Source organism: Brienomyrus brachyistius, chromosome 22, assembly GCF_023856365.1.
Source record: "Brienomyrus brachyistius isolate T26 chromosome 22, BBRACH_0.4, whole genome shotgun sequence".
Taxonomy (NCBI): Eukaryota; Metazoa; Chordata; class Actinopteri; order Osteoglossiformes; family Mormyridae; genus Brienomyrus; species Brienomyrus brachyistius.
In genome coordinates this window covers 17,988,945-18,009,110 of record NC_064554.1, presented here as the reverse complement: position 1 = coordinate 18,009,110, position 20,166 = coordinate 17,988,945, and the positions used below count along the sequence as shown (strand labels likewise).

The 20,166-nt window shown below is 46.6% G+C and overlaps 1 protein-coding gene across 3 annotated transcripts; it reads left to right on the top strand.

Annotated features, from left to right (window-relative positions):
• Positions 1 to 793: 793 nt before the first annotated feature.
• On the top strand, positions 794 to 19,685 carry LOC125717813 (TOM1-like protein 2). Of its 3 annotated transcripts, XM_048991094.1 has the most exons (14): positions 794 to 905; positions 5,827 to 5,911; positions 6,783 to 6,861; positions 7,036 to 7,185; positions 7,703 to 7,837; positions 8,357 to 8,518; positions 9,063 to 9,179; positions 9,291 to 9,424; positions 9,576 to 9,624; positions 10,232 to 10,412; positions 11,330 to 11,447; positions 11,675 to 11,750; positions 16,488 to 16,524; positions 16,776 to 19,685. In XM_048991094.1, exons 1-14 carry the CDS (start codon positions 854 to 856, stop codon positions 16,907 to 16,909), a joined length of 1,509 nt encoding a protein of 502 aa, XP_048847051.1. In that variant the 5' UTR covers positions 794 to 853; the 3' UTR covers positions 16,910 to 19,685. The 3 variants fall into 3 exon arrangements, with proteins under 3 accessions (XP_048847051.1, XP_048847050.1, XP_048847052.1); XM_048991093.1 differs by lacking the exons at positions 16,488 to 16,524; positions 16,776 to 19,685 and adding an exon at positions 13,076 to 13,947; XM_048991095.1 differs by lacking the exons at positions 794 to 905; positions 16,488 to 16,524; positions 16,776 to 19,685 and adding exons at positions 954 to 1,167; positions 13,076 to 13,947.
• Positions 19,686 to 20,166: the final 481 nt, after the last annotated feature.

Below are 20,166 nucleotides of genomic sequence, written 5' to 3'. Positions count from 1 at the left end.
GCCTAGATCAGGATTTTGACCTCAAAACCCTGTTTACGTCTGTACACGAGGTACAATCACTTCCCCTGGTTCACATACAGAATATGTAGGACAGTTTTCTGCTATTGTTATACTTAATGGCAAACAAACTTAGATAAATCAATTCTCCGATATGAGTCCCTTCTCTTGGCTTAAACGATACATACTTAAAAAGCAGATGTCTATTCTTCTTTCGAAATCCTGCCACATTGTGGCCGAAAGTAGTATATTTTGCTAAAATAAAATGCCTAAATAAAAACAAGCGGCAGTATTCGTTTTTGCCGCAAGGTGGAAGAATTCAGGAAACTAAACCAGTTTCCCATGTCGAAATAAACGAACAAATAATCGCAGTACTCCATTTTAGCCACGAGATGGCGTTCCAAGAAAAAATATTTTCCCACGGTTATTTTTACAGTTTTCAAACTTTAAAATCAAAATCAGCACATTTTCCGTGTTCTCATGTGTGTTAGTTTATGTATATATCGTGTACTCCATAAAAACAAAATAACGTTACTTTCGTTTTTATATTTTATATCTTAATTTTATTATACTTCCTTCGTTATTTCTACTATGCCTTCGTCATTCCGCGTTCTGTCTTAATGGACTTCACCTCCCGTGCAGCTTTTGTTAAGGGAATAAAGGCATTTCCGCTTTCACCGGGCCTTGTTTTGGGCGTTATCTTCGGGTTGCCTACACACTTGATTGACAGGAAGACTGTCAAATTGCATGGACCGCTTGCTGACGTCGCCCAATAACATTGCTCCGTAGGAGGGACTTAAAATGTGCCTCCGTCCTTCTGACTGTCAGTCAGCTCAAATTATTTGTTGTCATCAAGATGGAGTTTTTATTGGGGAATCCATATAGCACTCCAGTGGGGCAATGCATAGGTAAGTAATTACCTGTACGGTTTATAATTTTGATCGTGCGCACGTTGCCTTATTTGATAGCGGTCATATAATAGTATGCACTGATGGTGGCTTTTGAAGCCGCTTTTTCTGCAGCTGTCTGACGCAGCTAGCTAACGGAGCCACTTTAGCCAGAGAGAGGTCCGGCTGAAGTTAATTGATCGCCCACTTCATAAACCCTGAGATGGCTAACGTTTCGTACCCCTGACGATTAAGCAGGGGAAAGCAATGGCAATGAGCATAGGTAATATTTAATACTGTTTTCTGATTGCAGCAAATCAAACACAAACTGGTGTCGCTCGCCCTGGTCTTACTAGCGGCAGACAACAGTATGTTTTATGTCTGTTCAGCGGAGAAAATACTGACGGATTGTAATACCTGATATGTTGCAAAGTCATAAAAGTAGTTAATGTAGTATTTTAAAAATCTGATGTCTTAAAAGCGCCACAAATAACATCGCTAAGTCTAATCAAGTGGGTCGTGCAGTACAATTCAACGGTCACTTTTTAAACAAGCAATTCATTGTCCGAGGTTTAAATTAATATTCATTTAAGGGAAATTTAAGCAACTCGACGAGTCTGCACGTGTAATTGGGCATTAACTTGACTGCTGTCAGTTATTTTCTTTATCTTGTAAAATCCCAGCTGTCCTTCATTGCCACCTTGGAGACAGAAAGACCGCTAAAATGCACTTATATGCACTGTAACATTTCTTTAAAGTGGGACTTTTACATGGGCTTTATAGGACTGTATTACTTTCCAGTTTGTAGATAAAATCCAGGCCCTGTTTATGGAAAGCACGTGTTGTACTGTTATTGAGATGCTGAAAGACAGTTTAGGCCAGCACATTTCATTGTGGCTTTTGATAGGTTATCTTTCCCTCAAGTAATACCCAGAATAGGTAGAGGATCACCCAGGTAACCAATGACGGCTCTAATCAGTGACCTCCATGCTTGGTGTTGAACACATACCCTTGGTTTTGCAACAGGAATCCATTTCTCATTTGATCCTGCCTTGTGAAATGGTGGTGATGCAACGGCATTCAGTGCACACTCCCCAGCACCCACACCCTGTCATTTACATCAGTCTGCTTCTCTATTCCCATAAATTCCAGGAGGTGATTTTCTCATTCGGTCTTTGTCATCTTGTAGTTCTATGGTCAGAATTCCATGACTGTCATTTTCGATACAAACCTGGATTTTCTTTTTTTTTACCATGGAGAGGGAATAATAGAGGAAATACGGTTGAGTATCAAAGCCACAAATACCCGAATGCCATAGGTTAATCTGACTGCAATTTTAGTGTTCTAAAGGGGCTTAAAATTTCTGGAAACTTTCCAGAAACTTTCCATGTAATGGAAAGTTAAGTTGGGGAATTTTTAGAAATATTTCAAGTTTGAAACTTTCCATGGGAATTAACAGGAATATATGGCAATTAACTAAAAATGCACAGAATTCTGCAACGCTAATCTGAACACGATATATGTGTGGTGAGCTTGTGGTGCAGACCTACTGTTTGGTTTGTTCAGTGACTCCTCCCTTATCTTGAGTTGATATCATTCTTTGGGTGTCGTAGGCTTGTAACCAAGTGATTTTGCCATATCTTAAAAGCATGATTTTTTTTAGTAGAGAGAAACAGAGAGAGATGGGCGGAGTGGCCTTGAGCTGTGATTGGCCCGGAGTATGTTGATGTCTTGTAGCTTTGAAATGGACATACGTAACCTTGATGGTTTTTTACGCCTGGTTTGTAAAGAGCAAGAAGGTCTATGGAGACGGTCACTTCTAGAAGGTTTTAAATTATTGATTTGTATTTTTGCTTGACACCTTAATGCTGATGGCGTTGCTTTTGAATCTGTTTACCATTCAGAATAAAATGTGGTCTTTCCTCAGTGTCCCACGCAGAAACTCATGAACAATATATCAGTTTCAAATGGGCAATTCTTGAAATGCATATACAGCACCTCTGTACTCCTGTGCCTGGTTGACCTGGCTGCTATTTTGGATCTGGAGCTGCAGAATGCAGTTCTTGTACACACTCAGTGTCAATTTACCCCCAATAATGAGGGTAGATGTTCTCCACCCGGAGGGGATGGCGCCAGGCGATAACGTACGCCTGTTCCTGTCATCCTGGCAGCTATATGCAGGGGTCACCTGACAAGCATCATGCGGCTGTTCTTCTGTGTCAGGAGTGGAGCCCAGCTGAGATTTGATCACCTCCTCTGGTCAATCCAGGCACTGGCCCACACTTGAAGAAATGATGCAGAAAACCAGCCATGTGGCTGGCCAGGGGTTGCTGGAGCTAAACGCAAAGGCGGGCCACCTAAACGCAAAGGCGGGCCACCTAAACGCAAAGGCGGGCCACCTAAACGCAAAGGCGGACCACCTAAACGCAAAGGCGGACCACCTAAACGCAAAGGCGGGCCACCTAAACGCAAAGACGCCTCACCTGTGTTCTTTAGGGGTACAAGCTGTCAAGAAGCACAGTAGTAAAATTAGCACCTACCTGCCTATTCATCTGGGACAGATGGTCCTTCTCTGTAAGTAGTATCTCTAATGCCTGTGTCATCCTCGTGAATATTACTCACGCTTACGATATACGCATGATGCCAAATTCTAGTTGGGCTTTGGCCAAGCCAATGATCTGTGTGCTGTGAAGTTTCAGCATTTCAGCTACACCTGCGTCGACCTTACTGGGTTGGCCCTCGTTCATCTCGAGGTTTATTACTACGTATCGATTTCCTTGCTGTTGCTCTCTGTGCACCTCGATAACCCGAGACTTCCTTGCTTGTTCCAGCTGGACCGCAAAAGCACTCTTGGGACGTAGTGTTCGTTCAGGAGCTCGGTCAAGTGATCGCTGTGGAATAGGATGGAGCCATGAACTGGGGGATGGCGATTTATTGTTAGGGGCGAAGGATGTCAGTCAGGAAGCATGCATGGGACATGGCGTGATGCTGAGAGCTGCCTGGCGCCTCAGGCCTTCCTGTGGTGAGAAACATGGAGACCAAGATGAGTGATAAGACTGCTGTCGATTTGTAACCGTAGAAAGAGGGCCAGCATGCCTGCAAACTCAAGAATTCAAGGCAGCTTAAGATCAAGAAGCTGCAGAATCCCTCATGAGAAGGCGACCTTTGAACTTTGGACCATTCTGTGAATTACAGGCTGTGCCGAAGGCCGACTGTACAGTGGGCCCTGGCTATCTGGGGGTACCTAAGGAGACGTACAGATTTACGATGAGCTAGATTAGAAGTGACACCACCCTTACCAGGTTTCTTACATCAGACTTAAGGTATAGGGATTAAATGGTTATCTGAGTCTCCCAGACTGGGCCTTGCGTGCGATCGGCTTGATTAGGGTATCCGAATTATACTTATTATCATTTTGCATGCTGCCTGTATCTGTCGGAGCTGTGGCTGAGTGAATGTTATGGCGACATCCAAGGGTGGCAGAGCCTGGCGCTGGGGCTCACGTGACCCTGCAGGATGCCAGCCCCTCCCCCGCACCTCCTGCACTCTTTCCCCCCCCCCCGCCCCCCACCACAGGCTTCCTGCGTAGGGTGGAGTGTGGCCTCCCACAGTGTTTCTGAACACGGGATTAATGAGGGAATCGCAGTGGATGCGGCTGCTCTGGACTCTACGGTTCAGGGAACTCTTTGTGTCTGGGGTCTTTTTTTTTTTTTTTTAAAGAGCGATGTGGGTTTATTTGCTTGTTGGCTTGGCGGTCTCAGGGCCAGAATGCTCTGGCCAATCAGGGGTCCAGGTGACACGGTGACCTCATCTTTCTTTGGCTTCCTGGTCCGCAAGAACCTCTGTGGTGGACAACTGATGAGATCATGCTGCCTTGGTCTGCGGTTCAAGGATCGGAGTCGTTCTTCTTTCTTCTGTTGCCTACATAAACTGTAGTACTTGGAATAATTTTATGAAACCTTTTAAACCTTCAGTCATCTATTTAGCAGTCTGCTACAGCACACGCTAAAACTACGGGCTGCAATCCAAGCATGCCATCCGTCTGCTGACTGTGAGCCGGATCTCTGCAGCAGGAGAACATAATTGGCATCAATTAGACACAGACAGTGGGCAGAGGGGGGAGTTCCTGAGCTGGGTGCTCCTCTAGCGCCCCCTACAGGGCCACATTAAGCCCACGGGTGACTGTTTAAACGCCTCAACGTCCCGTGGGTCAACTGGGACTTGCGGCGTGGGGAATAAGGTCGGCCGGTGGGGGTGTGAAACGTATGGGTTCTCGGCAGCTTTCTCCCACTTCCTGTGGGGGGTGGGAGTCCGGTACTGATCCAGGGACGCTTAACCCAGGCCAGGGATCGCAGGGGAAAACAAGCTGTGATGCTAATATTAGCAGCGTAATAATAGCTAGTGCTGATGTATGGATGCTCTCCTGCAATGTGTTCTGAGGTGATCGTGCTTGCCTGTTGGACGTGGTCACAAGTGCCCTTTGGACCCACAATCTGCCAATATTTCTGCCCAAAACCCCTTCTGTCGCTTGGATTGTTTGGCTCATGTGTGGCTTTAATTTGCTGTTTTTTTCCCCCTCGTGCTCTCTCTCTCTCTCTCTCTCTCTCTCTCTCTCTATCTCTCTATCTCTCTATCTCTCTATCTCTCTATCTCTCTATCTCTCTATCTCTCTATCTCTCTCTCTCTCTATCTCTCTCTCTCTCTCTCTCTCTCTCTCTCTGACGGAGGCTGTTATGATTGTGTGAAAGTCACTGTTGAGGGTGTGATTTATTCACGCTGCCGGCATTATGTTCCGGAGGAGCGGCGGCTGTCAGCCTGACGGTCGGAGCTCCCAGAGGAGCTTCCATCTAAACGCCCATCTTTGAAGGTTTCTGCTGTGGGCTGCTGGGTGTTAGATGAGTAATGAGCGTTTTTATTTCTCTCTATATCTCATGTCACCCAGAAAAGGCCACGGACGGCTCTCTACAGAGCGAAGACTGGACTCTGAATATGGAGATCTGTGACATCATCAATGAGACCGAGGAGGGGTGAGGAAGGGTGCTGGGGGGGGAGTTACTGACCTAGGTGGGGTCCTGCTCCCCCTTCTCTCCAAATCCCTGCCACTGCTGGCGTTTTTCAGGGCTGTCCATCAGCTTCTGTGTGATCTGATTTCTTCCTGGTGCTAGAAGCTTCCTCAGACTGCAGTTCAGAGCCTTAGATTCCTAAGAATAACCCTAAACCCGACAATGACAATGACCCAAACAAAGAAAATACAACACTTCTGACATTTTTTGTTTTTTGATTTAGTTTACAGATTTTTATTAAATTGAGTTACCCCTTTTGGGAACTGACGAAATGGTCCCCACAACGGCAGAAAAACAGGTTTTTATCACATTGAGGGGGCATTTGGTCCGCCCCTCCACACATACACCCATGCTTACGCTCTGGCCCTGTATGCGGATGGACAGGCCACTCTCATAATAGATGGTGCTGAGGTGAGGAGACCCCAGCAGATGCACGTCGTTTGTGAACAGAGCAGGCTACCCTGCACCTTCAGCTTGCTTGATAACATCCCACTGTGGACTTTTAAACCTGCAAACCCACGGTCTTGGTTGACGTCAAGGACCGGTCAGTTTCCTGATGGTCTGTGTCTCCTCCGTTCTTCATCGTCTTAAGAGCTGAGTTATGAAAATGGCACATGGGGCTGTAATAACACTCTTGCGAGGTCAGTGGGTTATGGGTTTGAGGCCACGGCTCCTCTGGCAGCGTTGACACCTGCTGTAAATGTTAATTATTCACATGCTTGGCGCTACGATCCCACTGCCATCACAATGAAGCTATCGAGATCAGCTCTCGTTTCACCATAACAAAACTCCTCATGGAGACTCATGGCTACCCCCCCCCCTCCATCTCTTGCAGACCCAAGGATGCCATCAGGGCTGTGAAGAAACGACTAAACGGGAATAAAAACTACCGGGAAGTGATGCTAGCGCTGACGGTGAGATTAGAGAGAGTGTGATTAGCCATGATGATGTTTGAAAGACCGATAAGCTCATAAGTGCTCCGACGTGTCTCTGCTCCGAGGACGTATGTCTAGTTGAAAGACACGTAGGTGAACTTTACGCGAAGCGATTAACCCACATCACCCTGGTGATACGCACCATCTTCTCAGGTCCTGGAGACCTGCGTGAAGAACTGTGGTCACCGCTTCCACGTCCTGGTCGCCACCCGCGACTTCATCGACGGCGTCCTCGTCAAGATAATCTCTCCCAAGAGCAACCCTCCGACCATCGTGCAGGACAAGGTGCTCGCTCTGATCCAGGTGAGATACTGGGGAGGGATGGGTGTGGGGGGGGCGGAGAGGATCTCGCTACCTTCGAGATAAGGGGGGGCAGCTTGCATGAGGGGAACGATAGCCCCAGCGATAGAGTCCATCTCCGATTACCTGCCCCACAAGTATCCAGTTACTTGCAGCAGTTCAGCTGACTGGTATGAATTTCTCTCTCCTTTGTGGTGTTTTGTTCACCCTGTTCCTATTCGCGTTGACATAACTCAGTTTGAATGAACATTACCGCATTGCAGTCGTAAAGAATTGTCGGGAATTTACCCAAGATCCCTGCGGTATCTGCTTAAAACGATTCCTTTGTGTAGTGGACAGACCCAAGTAAATAAAGGAAATGTGTGCTCATATTAAAGCAATAAGGTCTGTTGCGGTCGGCCCTTGCATTGCACCTTCCTCCGGCGTGTCGTTATTGTGATTTCTGTAGATTCATTGTGGGGAATGAGGGAGCAGGAGTTTTCAAGGTCTGCTGAAGTTTAAGCCAAACCTTGTGTCCCAGGCCTGGGCGGATGCCTTCCGGAGCAGCCCAGACCTGACCGGCGTGGTCCACATCTACGAAGAACTGAAGAGGAAGGGCATCGAGTTCCCCATGGCTGACCTGGACGCATTGTCCCCTATTCACACTCCTCAGAGGGTGAGAATCCTGCCCCAAATTTTAAACCTCCCCCATCCACTCCAAATACCTATTCATTTTTTTGAATCTTCAGGCGTTTTTTAGAAATGTGCTTGGCTCTTTCAGGATTCAGGATACTTTGGTGATCTTTACTGACATTGAGAACAGGGGCCGGTTTCTGAAAGCAGGCTTTCTTGCTTAACTGGATATCTTTTCAAATTTAAGGTGGTCTGGGCTAAATGTAAGTGAATGACGATAAAGTCCATTTAACCTGGGGTACCTTAAATCTGACAAGTTATCCGACTAAGCAAGAAATCCTGTTTTCCAAAACAGGCCCCAATTCTCCTTTCAAAAGACTGCTGACACTATTATGCCCTGCCAATCAGGCCTGATTATATAAATCATTCACCCGTAACTTTATGTTGCTGGTTGCTGCTATGGTCTTGAGTATCCTGTCGAAAAAATAAGGCATGCATTTGTCATTTAAATAAATGGGGCCAGTCTTGCTTTTGCCTTGGCAGATGAAATGTTTTTTTCCAGGGAGTGCCTGAAGTGGACCCCGCAACTCACAAGTACAAGGCTGGAACTGCTCAGCAGACAGGCTCCGCCCCCCCTGCCTCTTCTGTGGTGGCCCCTGCCTATAACGCACCACAGGTCCCCAGTCTGCACATGTCAGGCTCCATCAACGCCAACTCGGAACAGGTGGGTGCCCCTGTGGATCTCTGGGGTTGCAGGAGATCTCTGTCATTGGATCAAGGGTCAAAGGGGTGTGGTCTCAGGCTCAGCAGGGCTGGAGGGTCATACCCAGGGTGTTTCTCAATACTAAGGATGTGAAGATCATACTTGCCTCCCATGAACAAACTTGGAGCAGAGTGAATCATGGGTTTGGTCTTGTTCAGCAATGATGCAATAGATGCATCCTCGGTATTTGGGGCGGGGCAGGAACAACATCCAGGGATTTTTTCCATCCTCCGTACTTCTGTTCTTGGGTATTGGAACTGGTCTTTGACAATGGAACATGACGTAAAACGGGTACACAAGAACAAACAAATGGTCAAGAATGAATATTGAGAAACACCCCCCTTTTAAATGCATTTACCATGTCTGTACAGTTTATCACCCGGTGAGCCCATGTTAACTTTGTCGTGCTGTGTGTGAAGGCAGTAGTTTATCTGCATGTTAGGAATGGGATGGACCTGTCTCGGGGCACCTTCTACCCTACAGACTCGCCCTTGTTCCCTCTTAGATCGCTCGACTGCGGAGCGAACTAGACATCGTCCGTGGGAACGCCAAGGTGATGTCAGAGATGCTAACTGAGATGGTCCCGGGACAGGAGGACCCATCAGATCTCGAGCTTCTCCAGGTGTGCTTGTTGGTCATAAATCTTCCTATTCTGGGATTCCTTCTCCACCTTCTAGATGGAACATGGTGTAGAACCTTCCTTAATAGCCACTATCTCCCGGTTCTGATGCAGGAGCTGAATCGGACCTGCCGGGCCATGCAGCAGAGGATAGTGGAGCTCATCTCGCGCGTCTCCAATGAAGAGGTGACCGAGGAGCTCCTGCATGTCAATGACGACCTCAACAACATATTCCTGCGATATGAGAGGTACCCTCCACCATTCTGTGAAGGTCTCCGATGTATCGTAAGACTTGTAGGCTGTATGTTTACATCTCTTGCTGTTTCCCCCCAACAAAAAAGTAGCCGGTGAATGATGTGAGGCAGGTCTTAGTGTGTTTATTGCTTTGTTTCTTGGCAGATATGAGCGATATAGGTCCGGCAGAACCGGACGGAGCTCCAACAATGAGGCAAGTTCCAACCTTTCTGGATCGTCTGCTCCGGAAGTGACTTTGTTTGAACAAGCATCAGCTGTGGTTCTTTTTGTATATTGACCATACCGCCAATAAACATCTTTTTTTGATTTGTAAACGTTGCTTTTTTTTTTTGTTTTGCTAGCTGAGGCAGGCAAGTATAATCAGAGTAGATTTTAATTGATAATAGTGAGTTAAGTGAGTGTTAAACATGATGCGTGTGTATATGTGCTTGGTTAATCTCCCAAGAACCTGCTAACCAATGGTAGAAATCGTAACATCTGCCACCCCCACCTGTCCCCATCCCTCCCCATTCCCACCTATGTGGCTGTTAGGTACCTTTCATAACTGATCGGCACATCATGGTTGTGGTAGAGATAGAACCATGTGCTGCCCGTCACCAAACTCTTGGCTACTTTATTGGTTCCATTTGGGTTAAACAAATCAGTGATTGGCTGCAGGTAGTGACTCCACCTAATGAGGTGTCCTTTTGTGTATAGTTTTAACTTTGATGTAGCGGAATTAATGACAGGTTGTTGAATAGTGGCAGTAAAGCCCGAGGACATATAAATAAATCCGTTTGTGACCCTCTGCATATCCGCAGGTGCTCAGCGAGGCCACAGAAGATAACCTGATCGACTTGGGCCCCGGGTCCCCCGCCGTGGTGAGCCCCATGGTCAGTGTGGCCCCAACTCCTGGCCTGCCTTCTGTGGCCCCCGCCGCCGCTACCACCACCGCCACGCCGGCCACACCGGATACGCTGTCCACCCAGCTGGCTGGACTCGGTGAGGCTGGAGTGAAACGCATCGCATCATTACCACAGGCCTTTGGTGCAAATCCGCTCTATCGCGGATTTTTCCCCGACGCATCACGGTTCTCTGCGCATCACGTACCTTGCTTGCGGTCCGATTGTTGTGAGCAAACTTTCTGTGAACCTTTCGTTTTGTTCTAAGCCCTACGATGGCTCCCCAGCATCCTGCATCTTCTAAGTCTTCTGGTAGTAGTGAGCCTAAGCGCCAGAGGAAGACCTGACCATTTTATATATTCCATTACGTATACAGAGCGAGAGAGAGAGAGGTGTGTGTGTGTGTGTGTGTGTGTGTGTGTGTGTGTGTGTGTATATATATATATGTATATGCATATACATTACATATTATTATTACATCCACATATATGTATTTACAAAATGTGTTTTAATACGTTTTTTGCATGTGTTTGAAGCGTGTGGGAGGGGTATTTTAAGGCTTAAACTATAAAAAAAAAAAATTATTTATATGGGTTTTGTATATCGCGGATTTTCACCTATCGCTGTTGAGTCTGGTACATAACTTCCGCGATAGGCGGGGGATGCTGTGTCACTGAGCGATGGGCTCATTTTCTGAGAAATATGGTAATCAGGCCCAAAACCTAGAAGTAAAAGGTAGTACTTGCAGTATGAAGTAGCTAGTTGGGGACATTTACTTTGGCCTTTGTCCAAAGTGAATCTGGACACTTTCTGTGTGCTCCCTGGGACTCGAACCCTTGACCTTTGCATTGGTAGCGAGGTGCTTTACTTGTTGCTAAGAAGTATTCATTATATCCAATTGTTACTATGAAAATTCTTTTCTGAGTGTAATTTGGAGCGTTATTAATGGTTGACCTGAGGCCGTTCAATGGCACTTTGACGAGCATAACAGATAAAGAGTGCCGGTTATTCCCACAGACGTCAGCAGCAACAGCGTGAGTGGCACCCTGAGGTCGCTGCCCAGGTGCCACCCCAAGGACGACTTCGACATGTTTGCTCAGACAAGGGGCAGCTCTCTGGCAGACCAGCGCAAAAAGTGAGTGCGTTTGTGTTCCTCATCTCCAGGGGTTTTCCATTTTACGTGTAACTTGTAGTCAAAGTGAAAGTGCTTTTATTGATTTATAATGTTGTAAATTTAACCTAAGAATTCCAGGCGTGGGACTTGAACCAGCAATGTTTAGGTTCTAAGTCAGCATCTCTAACCACTACACCACGGAATGCCCTTGAGGTTGGGGACTGAATTCTTTCGTTCTTTATTGATAGCGTGAAGTATGAAGACCCACAGGCGTTGGGTGGCTTGGCCTCCGCCCTGGATGTTAGGCAACAGAATACTGGAGGGGTGAGTGTTGCTGAGCCTGCTGGGAAATGTAGTTTTGTAACCCCGCCCACCCAGACACACACACCATCTGTGCTTCCTGCACAGATGTGCAGGTGCCTGGTTTTTAAACGCACCACGTTTGTCCTGCATTCTTGGACGCCTCCTCTTTGCATGTCTTTTGCTCTCTGGATTCAAACCACTCTAGTATCATCTAACCCTACTATCTATCTACATACAAAATGCATATGGGCACCCAAACACAAAGCAGTAGACATTAAAAATCTCTAAATCAATGTAATTGTCCAGGTGACCATGTGCCAAAAATAACAAACACACACATGTTGTAATCAAAGAGGGGTTTTGTCCTGAATTTGACTTAAAAGATATTTGGACTGAATCACTTTTATGATTCTTAAAAATCAGAAGCCTGTAATCCAAGTACAGATTTGGATCTGACAATTTCTCACTATTTAAAAATAGCATCAGAAACGGCAGCCTTTAGCTTTGACAGTGAATAGATCGTTTTAGAGGGTGTTTTTTTAAAGGTCTTCTTGACAAGAGGATGTCTGTAATGGGTGGTGACCTCATACCTGCTGCGTTTACACACGTCGAGCGCGAATCTACGTAGTGATGTCATTCTACAGGAAGCCAGAGCAGCCAAAAAAGTAAAAATGCAGTAGTATGACCCAAGCTGTCCGTGCACAAATGATTTATTCTGGACTACATATGGGATGGAGCGACAACAATGGAATCACTATGGAAGCTCTGTTTCCATGCACGCCTGCAACAATGCCTCATTTATCAGCATCAGTATGGGGTCACCACGCAATGGAGAAATCGCACAGTGTAAGATGGTGGATTTGGAGGGATATTACCCAACGTACTAAAGCAAACAGCAGGCAAAAGGGTGCAGCAAATGTAGCTAAAGAAATCATAGTATTACAGTGATCTTAAGAGCATACTTGGTTATGCTCATTGTAGCAAAGCAATTTTATTTTCAAAGGCGGTCAATTAAAAGACGGAGCTTTTAAGCATTTGTATCCAGTTCAGGAGTGGATTGTGGGAGGACTGTTGGTTGGATATGAAATGTCAGCTATCTCCGATAAGCTTTCAGACGCCGTAGTCATTTGTCTGGCCTGTAAAATCATCTTGCCTGTCCTGCTGTATCTGACGATGTGATGTTTAGTTTTCGAAACCCTTCCCACGGCACTCAGGTTTTGCCGTATGAATTCTCTGGTAGTTTTTTTTTTTTTTTGTTTGTTTTGTGTTATAAAGGTGCCTGTACTCCCTGGTTCTGCCATTGTGTGTTTTTTTTACTATTTACACACTGGTCTTTGTTGATTCAGCTGAGTGTAAAAGGTGATAACGCAGACATGGAGCCAATAGACAGCTGGCTTATCTCCCAAGGAATGGTGAGCACCTCACCAGCGTCTCTGACCTTCGCCCCCCACCCCCACTCCACCAAGCTCTCACAAATACCCCCCCCCTTCCCATTTGCCCTTTCCAGCTCAGTGCCCCCAGTACCCCTGACTGTGGTCCCATATTGCTAAAACCACCCACCATGACAGTAAAAGGGAAATCTTTCAGGCTCTAACTGAAATATGAGCGCCCTCCTACCTCAGGCTCCGTGGGGGCAGTCGTGTGGCTCGGTGTGTTAGGACGCCGAGCCTGTGATCAGATGGTCGTTGGCTCAAATCCCAGAACCCAGTACTTTCACCGTTAGGCCTTTGAGCAATGCTTTTAACCCCCAGCTTCTCCAGGGCCTGGATGATCCTACTTTCTGGGATGTACATCACTTTGAATAGAAGCGTCTGCTAAATAAATAAAATGTAAACTGTGATACCACAGTTATACATAAATACTTTGAATACATGTATGTATTCCAGTGGTTCTTTTGTATTCTTTCTCCTATTAGCAGGGGTTTAATAGACTGTTCCTCTAGTAAATCGTAAGTCTTTAGGTCATTCATCCAGCAGGACTTCAAAGCGGTAACAACAGTAATTGCACATGCGAGCACACTTTCTGGATGCTCAGCCCTCGTCTGTATATGAAGTGGTTCATTCTGCTTTCAACCCTGCCCCCCTGTGGTCGAGTCTGGTGGTCGGTGTGCTCTCCCGCCCGCCGCAACCGTCTCTCCAACTGCGACCAAACATCCCCTCATCCTTCTCTCCCTTTTACTGTTGGTTTTCTCTTGCTCCCCCCCCCCCCCCCCCCCCCCCTTCTCGTCGCCCCCCCCTCCTTTGGCTCGGCCGCCTTCACTGCGATAGTGTTTCCATAACGGGGGTAAAACGAGATCTGCCTAATGGTCTGACCCAGACGGTCAGGGACTCCTGTCACACAGCACCCGTTACCCGCGGGGTCTCGGATGCGAGAGTCGTGTTGCCAAGCAACTGCAGCCGCTCTCCCGCCTGCGGGATTATTTGTTTTCCCTCTGATGTGCCAAACTAGGATTAGCCTAAACGGCTGTGACACAGGAGCCTCACTGTCACCCGCTCTCTGCACTGATCACTCCTGCACGGCTAACAGCTAACAGCACGGGCGAGGATGAGGGGAGGGGAGGGGAGGGGCCGGGCGGGCGGGGAGAGACCAGCGTATAATGCTACAAATATTACAGCCTTATTCTAACGTATTGATTAATCCCCTGTTTTAACACACTGACCGCTTATTTCACAAAGACTGTTGTTTTGTAAGTGTGACTTGCTATGACGACTGACACATTTCTTTCCCCGGTGTTTTTTTTTTTTTCTATTTTCAATGAATAGAAAAATATAAAACATTACGATGAAGTAAAAGGTTTTTTTGCAATGCCAAACAGGAAAAAAAAAAAAAAAAACAGTCCAAAATCCCCTAGAATCATGAGGTTTGACACACCCATAGTTCCTTACTTAAATAAACAGCCTTCCCACTGGGAAGCTTTGGGTCAGCCAGGATTTCTGAGCACACCTGCTCTTCTGACCAATCCACTTTAGGTCCACAAGACATGATTGGATGGTCCAACCTGCCTAGAGCGGCATTCTGGGAGTTTGACCTGTCATAGCACACAGTTGATATTAAGCTGTAACAACAGTATACGGTTATATGAGGTATTAGAGACAGTAACTCTGCTCCTGGCTTCAGGACCATACAACACAATTAGAATTTTATAACCTACCGTAATAAGGCCGTTTTATGTACCGAATGCTGATTTGCCCTGACTGACCCTAGCTTATGATTTGCAACTTTTTATGACATTGGTTTATATTTCTTTTCCTTCTTCCGTCCTTTATTTTCTGCTCATGAATTTTTGTTTTCACACTGACTTACATTGAGGGAATAAATTAACCAGGTGGAGAGTTTGATAGCGTTTTTCTCAGGCTGGTCACGTGCACGTGTGTGTGTGGTGTGTGTGTGGTGTGTGTGTGTGTGTGTGTGTGTGTGTGTGTGCATGCACCACGAGCAAGTAAGTATGTCCCTTGCACACCCCGGCAGGACCAAACCCTCGAATTAACCCCCTGACTCTTTGACGTCTCGTCGCTTCCTCCTAAATGCGACGCTTCATTCACATCCTGACCCGAGCGTGTCCTACGCCACCCGTGCATGCCGCACTGTGCGCCCCCTCCCCTTTCCAAGCATGCGTGCGTGTGTGCTCATAATGTGTGTTTTATCACTTCATTTTGGATTTGTGATTTTTGATTCTCGTTTTTGCCTCCATTTAATGTGATTTTGCTTTTTTGTTCTTGGATGTATTTTGGCCCTCCGGGGCCTCCGTCCCTCCCGGTCTCGGCCTCTCTAGATCCCGTTGCACAGTCCTCTGTCATGGATGACATTGAGGAGTGGCTCTGTACAGACGTGGTGAGAATCCTTATACGTCCTTCCACTCTCATCTCCACCCCCTTCCGTGGCGTAACGTTTCTCATTACTTTCATCTTATTTAAGTTTTGTTTTCTAATTTAACCTTCTAACAAGCTCCATGTGCCCAGTCCCTTATAGCCAATCAGAACTAAGATCCCTGAGAATGTTTCCACTATTTTCCTGGAAACTCTGACATCTTGCTGTGAAGTGTGGACGGTTGCAGAATCCGTGCTCGCTTGGGGAGATGTTACCGACGGCAACCTGACAGGGATGGATTAGGGCTGCTTAATGGCAGCGTGGTTAGTTTCACTTTAAAGCCTCCATTGGGGGGGGGGGGGGGGGGGGGGGGGGGGGGGGGTTTGCGTGTGTGTTTCCTTCGCGCGTGGAGGATGGTGCCTTTTAATCTGATCTTCGTTCGAATACTCGTTTTTGAAATGTTAATAAGAAAAACAGGGATGAGTTGAAGGCACAGATACATAAAGAAGTGAAAGAGAGTCAAAATGACCCTGAGGTAGAGAAAGAGCCGCATTCTTCCACCCACCCCTCTGTGGGTCTTGTGCAAGGCCCAGTTTAACCCAACGGGGACAAGGACAAGATCAAGGGGCCCAGCTGTAGCCTTGTTTAGCAGCTGATTAGCGGTAATTAAACCATGTTGTTATGCATGCACATATTAAATGGTGTGGGAGAGGTATTATTATAGACTTTCATATTGGGGGTAGCATTTGTGGAGTAGCTGGTAGCTTGAGCACACACATGTCCAGGCGCGTCGACATACATCGCCTGCCGCATGTCCGTGTGGGAGCGTCTCTGCGTGTGCGGGGGTCGCTGGGTGGTGATTTGAGGGTGGTCATCTTGTCTTTATGGGGTGGAGGGTTTTTTTTTGTGAAACGCTAATATTGATTTTATTTGTTTTTCCCTAATGAACAGAAGGGTGATGATGCTGAAGAAGGTGTGACAAGTGAAGGTATGATTTTCATATTTACAGTTAAAATGCTTTATTAATTACGGAATTCCTGTGCTTCATATTTACAGTTTTTCTAACTCACATTATTTGTGTATATGGAGTTACCAGCCATAATGTATTGCATTATAACAGTGTTATTTAACTACTGTTTTATGTAGTATATTTTATTTATTGCGCCCTTCGATGGATTGGCGCCATGTCCTGTGTTAAATGGGCGGATAGATTGATTTATTTGTGTTTTCCCATCCTAGAGTTTGACAAGTTCTTAGAAGAGCGGGCCAAAGCAGCGGAAACAAGCTTACCGTCGCCACCTGGTGGAAACCCAGCCGCCGCCACCCGCTGCGAGAGCCCCCAGCGGCAGCCGCAAGAAAGCGGAACGATCTGAGGACGCCCTCTTTGCCTTGTAGGATGCCCTGAGTCCCGCGCCCCCTCCCCCCCCCGAGCCACCTGGCCACCTCTGCTTTGGCACACAGAACAACAGCCCCCCCCCCCCTCCCCTCCCGCCAGCTAATTCCTGCCACCCTGCATAACTGCCACATTGGCCCAGCTTACTGGGGGTGGAGTACAGACACCAGCTGCCTGTTCCATTCTGCATTTTTGTGGGGGCCTGAAGAGTTCACCTACATTCTCGGTGGTGTTTTGGTTGTGTGTGCGTATGTGTGTGTGTCTGGGTTTTCAGAAGGGGGTGTATCCATGGCTACATTTAAGAGGGGGGTGTAATCTAGCACTGTGAGAAAAGCTTCCATTGTGCTGTCTCCCATTCTGGAAAAATCCCAGCAGGACTGTGACAGGCCGAACGCTACTTCGCTGTCGCCACCAGCGCAGGAGTTGGACCTCGCCGGCTCGCTTAGTGCCTCGGCCTCGTTTCAGGTTCGCTCGAGTCTTCCTAGGTTCTGCCGTGCCAGGATCGGATGTACCGGGGCAAAATGAGTGCATGTGTGGCAGAGGGATGCAGATTTAGCGTGTGTCGGCGAGTAATGAGAGAGACGGGCGGTACAGTGTCAAAGGCGAGCATCACCACTGGTGCCCCATGTGCGAGACGACGTGAGATTGGCTTGCTGAGTCTGCTCCCCTCCCCCCCCCCCCCCCCCCCGAAGACTGCGCCCTAGGCGGCCGCCTATTTTACCAAATGGCTTGGCCCAGCATGTAGGTTTCAAAAGTGGAAAGCACAGCCCTTTTCCTTTTGTGTGGGGGCATGGGGGGGGGGGGTTCCCTCAGCCCTGGGGTCTGCGACTGGCATCTGCTCTAGTGTTATCGTTAATACCAGTGCTCGTTAAAAACTCGCGCTTGCCTCACCCATCTGGTAGAGTCTGAAGTATTTTCACAAACCATACTGTTCCCCTCTGGAGTTTGGCGCCCGGTTTTTTCGGACTGTGTGCCAGGTATGAGATGTTTAATCAGCGTTCGATGACCTGCTTTTACAGCCAGTGTTTTTAATATTGATATATTGGTTTAAATCCCTTTAAAAACGTTTGTTCTAAAAGATTAGCAAGTATTACATTCATTTTATTCTCTTTTTGTCTTCTGCCACCAATGCATTGTAGTATTCTGTACTTTTAGAAACAAGCACATATCTGGACTGTCACCGGGCCCCAGAGACGTCCCAGATAATGACATTAGGCAAAGAATGTAACAAGACTAAAAGCACTGAAATATAAATCCACTTGGTTGTATAGTGTACATCAAGACCTTCATTTTATTTTTGGATTTGGCTATATGTTTGTTGTAACATTTTCCTCTATACTTAATTGTGTAATCTATACAGTATGGGGAAAAAGTAACTGAACACATGTACAATTGTAACATAATTGTGGTATTTATCATTGAGGAAAACCGCCATCACTTAACTACCCAGCATTCCCCCCAGAAGCTTTCATTCATTGGTGGTGATTTTTCCACTGTAGTAGAGAAAACCCTCCTATTTTCCATCTTTATTATTTTTTTTATGAATTCTTTAGAATTAATGGAACGCAACAGCTGCAGATCTTTGATGTTTATGCATGCAAGTTTCTCCCCTGTGAGTTTCTAGTCCTCTATTCCAAGCGTATTCCTGTGTGTGTTAATTTTTTTGTCTTTTTTTGAGGGGGGGAGGGGCGGGGGGGGGGGGGGGGTGCCAGGATTCTCATTCATTTTAATTCTGGCGGCTTCCGGTTAGATGTGGAGGGCTGTAAACTGACATCCTTATTGCTGAGTGCAGGGGGGCTGAAAGTTACCGGTGGCTTGGAGCCTAAGGCCTCTGCTGGCCTCACGAGTCATTCCAGGTTTTGTAAAAGTATTATTACCTTGCGTCAGCTGAGCGGTAATGTTACCTTCCGAAACTCACCATTCAGAAGCTGACGGTCCTCTCCACTAACACAGCATTTAGACATGTATAAAGATATTATCCTCTCGGTGTGAGGCTCATTAACAAATAATTTGTACAATGTACTGTAAATTTTATTTGCTGAAATTTAAAAAAAAATGTAATATTGATCAACCAGTATCATTAAAGTTTAAAAATACTCGTCCTGCTTGAAGGTTCCTGTTTATCAGATTGATTGTAGGTGCAAGATCACATTCGGCATAAGAATCTTTTTTCTAATACTCATAAAGCTTTCTTTTAATATATTTTAGAATACTTAATTAGAAGTATTTCAGGAAAACCAAATATGACAGGACTCCGCCCCCCTGCCCCCCCCCCCCCCCCCCCCCCGGCCCAAAGTGAGGGCACACTAAGGAAACTGGATCATTTTGCACAATTGTCGCTTCACGGTAATTTGTCGGCTTCCTGTTTTCATGGGTTAGCATAACAAACTGTACATAATCCATTAAAGTGCCGCATTGGGAAGCACGCGGGAGGAGCAGACACGCTCACGTGCCGCCCATCTACGTTTAACGTCGGAGCCTGGATGGGTGTACATACCTGATTTCGCAAAAGCAGTGTCCCGCTAACCGCTTAAGTCAACCAACGTGTCTGAAGGTTCGACTGGGTGTTCCAGAGGCGTGTTCTGATACTGTAGGGAGGGTGTGACGGTTTTACCGCGGCACCGTTGCTGGCATGTGTTGACTGAAGCATCCGTACGTTTTTGTGGGTGTGCAAGTCTACCGAAGTCGAGCTCAGTGCTGTTTAACCCTTGCATGTGTTGAACTCCAATAAAAACACTAGCAGTGTGTGACCTGTTCCTGATGGACTCCTTGGTCTTTTTAATCCATTTGTTTCCACGGTTAACTGTTATATATCACGTAGATCTGTGTGTCTCCTGCTTCACATTTCTGCTCCCCTTCCTAGCTGCCGGCACATTTGAGCCAAACAAACAAGAAATGAGAGATGTGTTGAGATGTGGGAGGAAGCAGAAATGCGGACTGTCTGCCGATCCCTGAGGACTGGTTTTGGGAGATGCTGGTCTGGGATAAGCAGGATTCATTTACAATATTTTGCCTCTATCGTAGAAAATATGCCATTATAACAAATAGTTGCATTTAATGCTTCAGATATTCATCCACTTTCAATAACTGCTTATTGAAGTAATGTGATCATGTATATGCTGACCTAGCAGTGTGTAGGATGTATAAGAGGTTACGTTATGATCAGACACCAGGCCGTCTTGAGAGGGATGGATGTACATGGGTGGGCCAGAAAGCCTGGGAAAGAGACGGAGTACG

What these genes read in the sequence shown, in the direction of transcription:
- LOC125717813 (XM_048991093.1), top strand. Translation starts at nt 854, where the DNA reads ATGGAGTTTTTATTGGGGAATCCATATAGCACTCCAGTGGGGCAATGC. An exon ending in TCCAGTGGGGCAATGCATAG is followed by an intron (nt 906 to 5,826) that starts GTAAGTAATTAC and finishes CATGTCACCCAG; the next exon opens with AAAAGGCCACGGACGGCTCT. An exon ending in AGGTGCTCGCTCTGATCCAG is followed by an intron (nt 7,186 to 7,702) that starts GTGAGATACTGG and finishes CTTGTGTCCCAG; the next exon opens with GCCTGGGCGGATGCCTTCCG.